This window comes from Epinephelus moara, chromosome 20 (assembly GCF_006386435.1).
Source record: "Epinephelus moara isolate mb chromosome 20, YSFRI_EMoa_1.0, whole genome shotgun sequence".
In the NCBI taxonomy this organism is placed as follows: Eukaryota; Metazoa; Chordata; class Actinopteri; order Perciformes; family Serranidae; genus Epinephelus; species Epinephelus moara.
This window is the reverse complement of record NC_065525.1, coordinates 32,962,910-32,975,178: the sequence shown is the minus strand read 5'-3', so window position 1 is coordinate 32,975,178 and position 12,269 is coordinate 32,962,910. Positions and strand designations below refer to the sequence as shown.

Genomic DNA, 12,269 nt, shown 5'->3' with positions numbered 1-12,269 from the left:
GGTCCCTAGATTATGTTCACCCAGTTTCATGCAGATCGCTCAAACTTCCAAGGAAGAGATCGATTTTAAGTGTTTTTCAAAAAATTCAAAATGGCGGAAAATCTGTATAACCGGAAGTTATGGGTTCTTGAGGCAAATTTGTTCCTCATGAGGAGAGGCATCTCTGTGCAAAGTTTCATGTCTCTACGATTTACAGGGCACGAGATATGCCCATTCAAAGTTTGCAATTTCAGTTGGTTGCTATAGCGCCCCCCTTTGGCCAGTTGATGTAATATTGCTTCATTCGTATCCTCCCATGACCCTCTACCACTGTGCCAAATTTCACATGGATTGACCAAGTCAGTGAGGAGAAAAACGTGGAACAGACACACAGACACACCCACAGACACACACACACAGAGACAGACAGAGTTTTCATCATTATATAGTAAGATGTCCGAAAAGGAGCAGAAAAAAGCAACATGCTTTTCTACCCCTAACCCCAAACTATACTAATCCACCACTTATCAAACTATTACATAAATACACCACACATTTACACCACTGCACTTCTCAATACCTGATAACCAACATTACACCATGTATACAACAAATACGAAAATACGAATTGAGAATACCGACAACAGTTTTACATTGCCTGAACTGAACTTGCTAAATCTTGCCCCTGACAAATACCCTCCATACAAAATAAAAACAAATAAATAGAAATAAACTAAAACTTAATATTTTTAAACAGTTAAAACCAAACCAAACCAAACCAAAGGTAAAAACAAAACAAAAACTATAATTTATCTAGGGAGTCCCTAGTCCATAGGTGTGTGTGTGTTTGTGTCAAATCGACCCTCATTATGTTTGCGTGTGCCCATATGTGACCCCGCCAACTCCATTCCCCAACCATGTGTGAAACCATGAACGGCATGCGACAGAGGAATTTCCTCCTCCTTTTAACTGGTGCCTCCAAAAATGCCCTGCTGGGAATTCCCTCACCACCTCAGAGTGCTCACAAAATGAGGCGTGGCCTGTCTAATTGCTTTGTGACAAAACACCGCAGCCCATGTGTAACCTCAGCGACCACCGCCGCGGCCCCACAAGCGGACAGAACCACAAAGCTAAAGCTACTGGTTTCAGCTGTAAGAAAAGACGCACCATTCCTCTGAAGGGTGGAGGTCTGTTGTTGCCGTAGCCAGGGGTGGTCTCCCTCCCTGTGTGTCTAAGTGAACGCCTGTTAAGTAACCTGAGTGTGTGTGCTTAGTACAAAGCTGAGATGTGTCTGTGTATGAAGTGTTTGTATCTGTCACTGTATCTGTCTGCCCGTGTTTGTGTGTCTTCAAGGTTAAGAGTGTGCTAAAACCTCCTTAGAAGTAGCTAATCTGCCACGTATCAGGTTACGCTCTCCACCCAGTCTTCCCTTGGCCACACACATCAGATATCGGAGCGTACACAAACAACTTGAGCTGACCCCAAATCCCCCCCAATTTAATATCGTTCCACAACACTCCGCTGTAGTTCCTTTGATTCGAGGACAGGTTTGATACATGAGCTGTTCAAACATGGCAGGATGGTTTGCAGTAAGAGAGATAAATGTAAGGTCCAGAGTTCAGTTCCCACAGCAGCAAATGGGTGTCTGTTTTTAGCAAGTCTCTCTCCATGTATGACATGATGGGCACTTGAGCTCTGATCCTTCTGATAAAACTTGTACATGTGGTGTGATACTTTGTTTTGGGTGCTCCAAAAAATCCTTTAAATGAATCACAACAAAGCCACCTGTTGTTGATGCACCTTGTATCGTGTTCCCACTTGTTTTTAGTTTCCTGTAACTGAGGTATAATCTTTTTTGTTTTTTGAAGCATTTTATGTCATTCTCATTACATCTTTTCTCTTTTTCGCTCTCTTCCATCATTCCCTTTCCTCTCGTCTCTTCATCCTCTTGTTTTCACCAACGCCTTATCCCTCCCTTCTCTCTGGATTTTCCATTTCACTGCCCCTCCCTCACATGGGTTTCATGTTGTTTCCCTTTCCCCTCCATCACTGTCTCTTTCACCATCCATCCCTCCATCCTCTCCATCTTCCACAGTGAGCTCTCCAGTGGAGCTGCTGATCAGTCAGACTCTTTGCTGGGTCCATGATGACCTGGACCAGGTCGACTTCTCCAGCTACCTGCTCAAAGTCTGCGGCCAGGAGGAGGTGCTGCAGAAGTGAGTAACACAGACAGAGAAGTGAAGTAGCTCCTGTTGACAAAGACATGTTAAAGGTCCCATATTATAAGACTCATATTCAGGTTCATACTTGTATTTTGGGTTTCTACCAGAACATGTTTACATGCTTTCATGTTCAAAACACAAATTATTTTCTCATACTGTGCCTGAGTATACCTGAAATCGCCTTCTGTCCGCATCGCTCTGTTTTTCTATCTTTATAGGGGCCTTACAAATGCAGCGGTTTTTGCGAGCGCCTATTTTTCAGGGCACGGCAGCTGCGCCCTGAGATAAACTGAGCTCAACATTTGGAACGCAGCAGCTCGCACTGCATGTCATAAAACAAGGAACAACCAATCACAGCCAACAGATAAATCCCCCTTCTTCCGTAAATATTAGTCTGTGGTAAATATGAGAAAGTTGATCATTTTGGTGCAGAGCTGCCAGAGCTTTTCATCTGTCTGAGGGACGATAGGCCTACACATATATAAACAGCCTCTGGAGGAAGATCAGCTTCTAACTCCGGATTTCAGGTACCGTAAATCGGCTATGATTCGGTGCTTGTTAACGTTACTTAGCAACCTGCCGCTGCGCTCTCGAAAGCTGTCTCAAAAAAAGCACTACAGTAGCGCCCAGCGCCTGACCATGCATGTGTACGGCCCCATAGGCTGTTTCACTGGAATTACATTGCTATGCAACAGCTTGGGTCAATGTTTACTTCCTGTCAGCTGATGTCATTCACATACACTGCAAAACACTCCAACAGGACATACATAAGGGCCCAATAAGAGTGTTTATGTTTCAAACGGTCTACATAATTTGCTTGTGACATCACAAATTCACAGAAATCCCGATGGCTCGTTTGAAGGCACAGTTTCTGAATACAAATTGTGTGCATTTATCTGTGAACGTTTTGATACTTTCACAGTATTTATATAGCACCTATACCTGCTTTATTTTTTTTTTAAAAAGACACTGAAATCTGACTTTTCACAATATGGGACCTTTAACATTTTGGGGACTGGAAGGAACAACATTTACTGGCTAACTTGGCAGCTTTTTTATTTATGCACAGGCTTTTGAATAGTTCTCGTTTGTTTTCTTATGCCCTCAACTCTGTCCTCAGTCTCTCCCTCTCCGTCTCACTCTGTCACTCTTATCTTGGCATCCCCTCAACATCTTGTACAAAGGAGACTGGCGGATGTTTCTATATCTTGCCCCACGCCCTCCTCGACCATGGAAATTCTCTTCTCCCTCTAATCTGGGATACGTGGGAATGGTTACTCCCATACCCAGACTTAAAGGCCCAGCACATCCAAATGTTCAGAGTTGCATAATAATCTGTCATGATTACAACTGCAGAACAGATTGAAGTGTGTATGCTGTGTGATCACATACTGTCACTTATCTTTACAACCTTGAATTAGTCATACTGAGAATGCTTAGCAATCATTATACGACCATAAAAACGTGTTAATAAATATGTGTTAAACAGTTATTGTGCTCAACATGGAGAAAGTTAGAGATTTCTTTTGCTTTTTGCTGCTTTGAGGAAAACTTTCAAACCCTCCACACACACTGAGAGCCACTGTATAAATTCCTGTAAGTCATGATTATCATGGATGCTTTGTTGCGTTCGACAGTTACACCATTGCGTCACCTGTAATCATAGTCATCCAGCCCTCTTACTATGGGGCCTGAAGCTACATATCATCTGCACACTCCCAAATGTAGGTAATTTAGTGAGCCAGCCACACCAGTGATAACTTGTTTGACAGTATCAACTGAATGACTTGCATACAGGCTGTTGTCTCCAAATTTTGTCCCTAAAGTAGCCTCTCTTAGGGGACAAAGATTGACGTTACAGAAAATATCTTGAATAATCATGGACAGACAGAACATCTCCAAAGTATTAGGAGTATTAGGAATATTCTTCGCAGGAAGTGTTTTCAATCCTCTGCGCCGGCGACAGCCTTGGCTGTAGGCGTCATGTTTCCCGTCCGTCTGTCCCATTCTCAGGAACACGATATCTTAAGAATGCCTCGAGGGAATTTCCTCAAATTTGGCACAAATGTCCGCTCGGACTCAAGGATGAATTGATTAGATTTTGGTGGTCGAAAGTCAAGGTCACTGTGACATCACAAAACATGTTTTTGGCCATAACTCAAGAATTTACATGCTAACTATGGCAAAACTTCACAACAATCTCTAAGAGGATAAAATGATGAAGTGATGACATTTTATATCCAAAACGTCAAATGTCAGCTTCACTGTGATGTCATAATGTTTGGCAAAAACACTTTTCTGGCCATTATTCAACATCATAACTCAGGAACAGAAGAGGGGACATTTAGTTGGATAGGGGGAAGATGTGTGTGAAGCATCTACATTTTTTAATTTCTTTGCAGCAGCATTTATATTCAAAGTATCGTCTACCATCATAGCTACAGCTTTGTGTTCCACCCTGTTCCTCTGATAGTCCACCACAAGCTCAGTGGTTTTCCTGATATTGTGCTTCAGGTGACTGTCATTACACCATGTGACAAAGCTCTGTATCAGTCCTCTGTGCTCCTCTGCAAGAATAGTCTCAAAGTGAGGACAGCATTTTTTTCACTGGAAATTATTCAGTGGTATCATACGTGTCGATGTAGTCACCAAAAAACACATACTTCAAAGTCTTCACGACATATATTATGAGTCTGGTCAGACATGGATGTAAACTGCAACTTTACTGGTTAGTGGACGCATACAACCGCCTGAGGTGGGTCTTTTGATTCTGATTGGATGCTGGGTGTGCATTATTTTTCAAATTATCAGGCAGCTCTAACAAGTGGCCTCAACACCTCAGTGACAAAAACAACAAATCAGATAATACGAACAAAGTGTAAATGGTGTGTTCCCCCAAAACATAGATTTAACCAACATTATTTTACATTTCTGAGAAGTGTCTGTGGTATAAGAGAGATAATCCGCTCTGACTTGAGTTATGAAAAATAACACAGTCCATTTCACTGAAGGAGTTCTCAGTCACTGTGTTGTTCCTTTCTGTTGTTATCTTCAGCATGGTTTCCTTAACCTTGCCTCCCTGTTGCCCTGTGCCACAGTAAACACAGCCTAGGCAGCCATGAGTACGTCCAGAACTGCAGGAAGTGGGAGAATGAGATCACATTACAGCTCCTCTCTCACTCCACCATGAGAAGAGACTTGGCACGCAGTGTAAGTCGCTCCATCACGCTGACACATGAGACCTTTTAAACTTCACACGAGATTTTTACTGAACTGTGATATAATACGTTTCATGCTGTGCCGCTAAGGTTAATGTTTCACTTTTGTCCCACTGCTACAAACCTCCAACATGTATTCGGTGAACTGATGCTTACATGTCATCTGATATGCCTGATTGGTAAATCTTTGCTGCTTTTGTTCAGGCGGAGGATGACAACTCTCTGATAGATTTAGAGAAGCACCTGGGCCAAGTGGAGAGGCCATTCAAGGAGAACGCCACCAGGTATGAGGGTCCTGCACTGGGTGGGAAAATGTCAGAACATGTAGTTAAAGATTTTGTTTTCTAGTTAACAAATAATGCTATGAAGGAACATGATAGACTGGCCTTTCTTTAGTTGCATCTTTTGTCTGGTCTTCAAATTGGTTACATAGTTTGACTTAAATGTGTAGTTTCAGTTAAGATTGCTGGATTGATGCAGATGCCTTATGTTTCTCTCTGTGCTGCCTTTGAATGACATTACATTTTAATTCTTTTATACAGAAACATTTTTAAGACCAAATGACGGTGTTAAAGGAATACTTTACCCCCCGAATGATCATGTATCTATCAATCACTCACTCCGTGCTGAGTTGGGAAAAAAACCTTTTTCTTGCGTGCCTCTCTTGATCGAAGAATCCAAAAGCTGAGAAAATTCTTGATGAATTGAAGTCATAGGGGTCCATGTTTAACAACAGCAAAACTATATCCAAACATCTGTTAACAAACTCTCACACTTCATGTGCAGTACAATCCAAGTTTCATTTATTGAGTCGTATGCTCAGTACTTCCCAAACACGTGCAATTTTGCTAAAACCCTTATATATAAAATACTTCCACATAAACAGCACAGGCACACAACTCCTCTGTGTGTGAGAAGTTCACCATGAAGAGATGCAAGAAAAATTAAAATTAAACATTAAAAAAAGGGTGAGTAACTGATACATGAATGATCATTGGGGGAATTAAGTATTCCTTTAAGCTAGCTTCAGATAACTTCATTAAACTTTATACATTCTGTCCTCATGTCATTTGTCATCATCTCTCTTTGTCCATCTTCTTGCAGACAAGGCCTGGCTGATTATCTAGAGGGCTATCACAATCAAGTCAACATCTGCCTACAAAATGAGGTACATGTCGTCCCTGTGCAGGACTTTAAAGTAAAGTAAAAGGATGGAAAATTGTTTTGATGATTTTCAGGTCTTCAGTTTGAAAAACATAAAACAATCAATTGCACTACCCGCCACTGTACTGTGAACTATTTTCCTGTCTCTCAGCAAGTTTTTATATACTTTATTAGGGGTGGGGGGAAAAATCGATACAGCGTAGTATCGCAATATTTTTATGTGGTAATATGATCGAATCATCACACAGTGCCAAGTATCAATTTTTTTCATTATTTAAAATATTAATATTATAAATACAAATTAAACTCTAGGTAGCCTACTTGAATAATATCATCACTACATACATTTTGCTGCTGCAAAAAAAAAAAAAGAGACTGAAGTGAGATGAACAGACTGAAAACTTTTTTTCTTATTAGATAAAACAGATGTTGACATAGTTTTCCTTTTGGGATATAATTTGCAGTTGAAAACAGGTAATAAATCACAATATATCACAATATATTTTATTGCAATACATCATACAGCATATCACAACTCTAATAATATTGTATCATGACTAAAATATTGTGATAATATCATATCGTGGAGCCTCTGGTGATTCCCCCCCCTATTTATCTGCAGAGACTCTGCCCTCTGCCTGTATTTTTTTTTTATTTTTGTTTGTGCTCAGGACCTTCCCTTAGATGTGTAGAACAGCTATTAAAGTTACATGTCCACAGTATTTGTTGCACTGTTTTGTGTAGAAAGGTACTGATTTGTAAAATTGAGTTTTGTGTAGCTGTTTGTATAATGAGACTTATTCAGCTTCTGGTTCAGCCTCTGATGCTTCATCTAAGTACAGCATTTTTTCACTGAATAGTATGATAGAGGGCCTCAAACATTGTTTTCAAAGTTCTTTGTTTCAAATCAGATACTTCACACATAAATGGTTGTGTACTGGGACATCCCTGGAATGCAGGCTTTCTAGAAATGGCACATCTGGTTCTCAGCCTGTGTGGGTTATAGTGGAGTAATTGAAGGCAGACTGGACGGTTGGTAAGCTCCACCTCGCCCTCAACCCAACTTAAACCTGTTGATGGCATCAAGATTTATTTGAGTGCGCCTTAACAAAATCATGCCATCTGAAGTAATGAATGTATTCTAGCATGCAAACGTGTGTTTATAGCCTTGTTTGTTCTAAGGTCCACACACAGTAGGCTGGTTTGAGTTTGAAATACTGTTTAGATGAGAGTCCGTTTGATGAGTTGTTGGTGGTTGTTCTCTCACTGAGACCTCCTGATGTGTTGCTCTTGCGTTAAACAAAGGGGTTTTACTGTTTAGAGACAATCTGGAAACAAAAATACACATCATGCGGATATCCCTTTCACAACAGGCTGGTGTGAGCGTGTGAAGACTGATGCAGTTATAACACACATGCTATACCAACCTGCTCTGTATCTCTGTGTTCAGAGCACACAGTACAAGACTGTGGACCGGGTGGTGCAGACTATGAAGAACCTGTGCTGTGCTCTGGATGAGGTGGAGACCCAAGCCATTACAGAGGCCGTCAAAAGGCTGCGACACTCGGTCAATTTACCCAGGACACGCTCACCCAAGGTGGGTTCTCGACTCACACATTCATACTTAGTGTTGTTTAGAGGTAAGGATGTCTTTCTAACACCAGCATGTTTTGCTTTGTAGTTGGGAGCCACATCATCTGGTCAGTCATCAAATGGTAAGTTCTGTACACACACACACACACACACACACACACACACTCAACCTCATTCAAATAAACTTTGTTTGTTGCCACTTACAATCAAAAATGAACACAGAATTGTTTGTCATTTTGGCAATATTCCTTGCTGTCCAAAGAAAAAAAGGCACTGTCAGTACTGAAATGCACCAACTATGCTTATAAAACCAACATGAAATGGCAGCATGAACAGTATGCCTGTCACTGGTGTTAAGACACATTACAGTCTAGAAGAATTGTCTTTGATATGTCAGACACATCTTTAATAAAGTCAAAAGTTACTTTTCTTCAGTGATGAAAAGATAAGTAAAACCTATGTGGTTTATTCCACTGCTGGTATAAGTCCTCTAAAAACTGTGTTTGCAGTCCCAACAATTATCAAATCTCTATGACCTCATACTGGGTACATTTACATGGAACCTAATATTCAGAATAAAGCCCGGTCAGAATAAAAATGCCTCATGTAACCATCTCATTTGGAAGAGACTTGTTGGAATGGAGGGAATTCTCAATCGTGATGAGCGCTGATCAAATATGAATCAAGATTCTGTCACTGCATTGCCTGTTTCCCAGCTTGGAAGTTTTCAGAAAAATATTTTAGTGTACTGTTAAGCTGTAAAATGAGAGTTTGTGATCGGGCTGCCATGTTGAAAATATTCAACCAAAGTACTAAACACTGCCCACTGGCCAGACCAGCCTTCCCATTTCACAGCTAAACAGTACACTAAAATACGTTTCTGAATCAGTGCTGCCTAGTTTGACAGTCTGGCTGTGGTTCATGAGCAGTGATTGGTATGATTGACAGCTGCGTTGGAGACTCCTTGTCTCTGATTGGTTGTTTTCATTTTAGTGTGGTAATGCGATTATTTGGGGACAGAGGAGTATGCTTTTTATCACAGATTATCTATCTCATTTAGTGCTGAGTGAGTAAAGTGAAAGTTGAAACAAATATGAAAACAGTTTTTTTTAATAAGGTTACTAACTACAGCTTGAATATATGTATTTTATTTTGAAACAGTAGCCTCATGTAACGTTGTTGTTACAGGCTAAATAGTGAAGTTGCAGGACACAATAATTGTTTATTGCTACCAGCAGCTGTAGCCTGCATATGAGACATTTAGGGAACATCAGTAAATTGTAGCTTTTGCTGATAATCTGGGTGTAAGGTTTTTAGGCGACATTTGTAATTTGTAGCCACAGAAAGTAATCTGGATTACACTTGTGTTACTTTCTTCTAAATTTAATTAATGGGGGGAACCTTTTCCTCTCCCTAAATTATATTTTATGTATTATTAAATAAAAAAAAAAAATTCTGTTATATTTCTGGCAGATTAGTTGCTTCACAGCAGGTGGAACCACTTTGCACAAGTCAAAAAAAGTTGTATTCTGATTAAATGCTTTGGGACATGTAAACACATCTTATCACATCACTTTATTTAGCATCCATGTAAACAGCTAAGGTGGAATCTCTTATCAGGATGATTTCAATCGAGTTGAAGAAATATTGTAACTGCAGCGTCTGATCCTTACCTGACTCTGACAGGTCACAGCGGCCCTGTGGAGGAGGGCATGGCCTTACTGACGCAGGCTGTCTATGACCTGGCCAAGCTCTACCTGCGCTCCTTCTGCCCCCCATCTGCCTCCTTCAGCTCGCCGCCATTGCCCCCGCCTGCAGACGGGGAAGGCGTAGAGGGGAGGAGCAGCAAAGAAGCTTCTGGCACCACAGACCACCTTCAATTCACTCTGTTCGCCCTGCACGGCATCCCAGGCAACTGGGTCAGCAGGTAAGCAGTCAGAGGATGAACATTATTTAGCGTTATTATCGGGGGCACTAGAGGCTCCTAAAGTGACAGAGATAAATGTCTCAGAAATGTCAGTGGTGTGAATGTGTAGCTAATGATGCTACTTCACAGCATAAATCACTGCATAAAAACAGGAGGGTGCACGATCACATAAAGTATGTAGTTGGAAATATTTTGCAGACTTAATGTGAAAATGTAAGGGTTAATAGTTGAAGTGCTTCGTCCTTTGCTGTGAGATAATTAAAGCCTTTATTCATGCATATGTTCTTTCATGATCACCCACTTGCTGTATTATTAGTGCCACCCACATTTCACTTAATTGTACTAATGCACAGCAGGGTCAAAGATGGAGACATGGCAGAGGAAGGCAGCTCAGAATTCTAATCACCTTATTTGCCAAGTGCATACAATTAGAGCAACAGCAGAATATGATGATAAACAAATGTGGTTTTGCTTCTAGAGGTTGTGCGATAATTTTCTGTTGAGCTGCTGCGACCAATGAGAGTATTTTGTGACAACATTACAGCACAGTCTTGCGGGCTGTGTTGTCACAGCACATAGTCTTGTTTTCTTCTGCTAAACAAACAGCTCCGGTGTTGCTCCCCACGTCTTATTTTTCCATGCCAGTGTCCAGTTTCACCCTGACTTTATCTCCTGCGTGTGTCTGGGCCGCAGAGCTGATCCAAATTTTCCACTCCCGGCTCTGTCACGCATCAGTGACCAGGATCAGTACGTTTCTGACAAGCCCTTACACAGTTGCATAGGTTTGTAAAGTCTAGACACGTATGAGAAGTGATTTAATACTTCTACTGTCTGGGGAAAAAAAAGAGAGTTTAGTGAAATTGCACAGGAAGTCTGAGTGAATATGGGAATATTTATTTACTGCCACAATCATTTCATCTATGTCATCATGAAGAATAGTCCTCCGTTATACATTTATAAGACTTTGCTTTAATGCTGCGGCACAATCAGTTTATAGATGTTGTTGAATGCCAGCAGCAGTTAAAAATAAAAAGAAACCGTAACCATGACTGTGAGAGGGAGGCTGTTTTAAATCTGCCTTAAGAACTGCTGCAGGCTCTTCTTCCATGGTAATTTTCTGGTTGGCCAGTGAGGCTTTCATAAAGAGAGGAACTGCTTAATAACAGGCCTATTTACTCCAGCTCAGCCTCTTCCAACTGCTATTTTAAGCCAGCACCAAACATTGCTGCAGTGACTGTCATTCCAAAGACACCTCCAAAAATATTTAGCTCCTCACAACCCCAAGGCCAGAGGGACACAGCGAGTACAGTATTTTTCAGCCCCCAGACAAGCAGCTAGGCAGTTCTGTTGTGTTGTGGTGTCAATATAATGCCGCCTTACTGAGGTCTGAGTGTTTGGCGTTGTTGTGGCTGGTGTGTCATCCATCTGGAGCCTCAGTAGATGACACGACATTGCCAGCATATTGAGACAGTGACTAGTGGTGGAGCTGCCAGCACAGATGGCACTGAGCAGTGGATCAAGCCTGTAGTAGTGAAAATGTGTAACTGATGTGAATCTATTTTCACTCTCCGCTCACATATGTATCTCTAATTGAAACATGGAGGTTATTTCTGGATGTGTGGTTGAGTTGTGTAATGAAACTAAATGTTAGATGTGACTGACTTTATTGCAATGTGTCAGCATATATGTACATTACATAGACGTCTTGCTTATATTAACCCTTTGAGATCCGTAGGGCCGTATGTGAACATTGGCCAACATTCCTGTTTTTAAGTGGCTGTACTGGGCTGAGCTTGAAAACTATATGGTTCTTGATGAAACTAGAGGACCTAAGGAATCCAGCATTACCAACCATGTCATGCTAGCTTGTCATGACGGGGCTAAATAACGCTCCAAAGTTAGGCTAAATTTAATTTCATGGGGGTCCCTTGACCTCTCACCTCAACATATCTGAATGAAAATTGGTTCCATGCAGTTTTGGGCAAAAACATGTAGTACATATGTGTTGTTTTTGCCTATTGTATTTGAATACTTGTGCATACTGGCGTCCCTAAGCAGCCCTGGAAATGCACACATTTTATAAAACTGAAAGCTGAGACTCTTGTGGATTCAATTAACCTAATGTTATTCTTGTGTGATGATGTTAGTCCCCATTGTAGCTATTTC

The 12,269-nt window shown here is 41.1% G+C and overlaps 1 protein-coding gene across 2 annotated transcripts in view; it reads left to right on the top strand.

The window, feature by feature from the left end:
* pik3c2a (phosphatidylinositol-4-phosphate 3-kinase, catalytic subunit type 2 alpha) overlaps positions 1-12,269 on the top strand; it is a 66,309-nt gene that overhangs the window by 31,788 nt on the left and 22,252 nt on the right. For both annotated transcript variants that reach the window (XM_050072774.1, XM_050072775.1), the window contains 7 exons: positions 2,075-2,195; positions 5,300-5,411; positions 5,624-5,703; positions 6,524-6,587; positions 8,034-8,180; positions 8,265-8,298; positions 9,863-10,103. In XM_050072774.1, the coding sequence (XP_049928731.1) occupies positions 2,075-2,195; positions 5,300-5,411; positions 5,624-5,703; positions 6,524-6,587; positions 8,034-8,180; positions 8,265-8,298; positions 9,863-10,103 (799 nt within the window). The remainder of the gene's footprint in view (positions 1-2,074; positions 2,196-5,299; positions 5,412-5,623; positions 5,704-6,523; positions 6,588-8,033; positions 8,181-8,264; positions 8,299-9,862; positions 10,104-12,269) is intronic.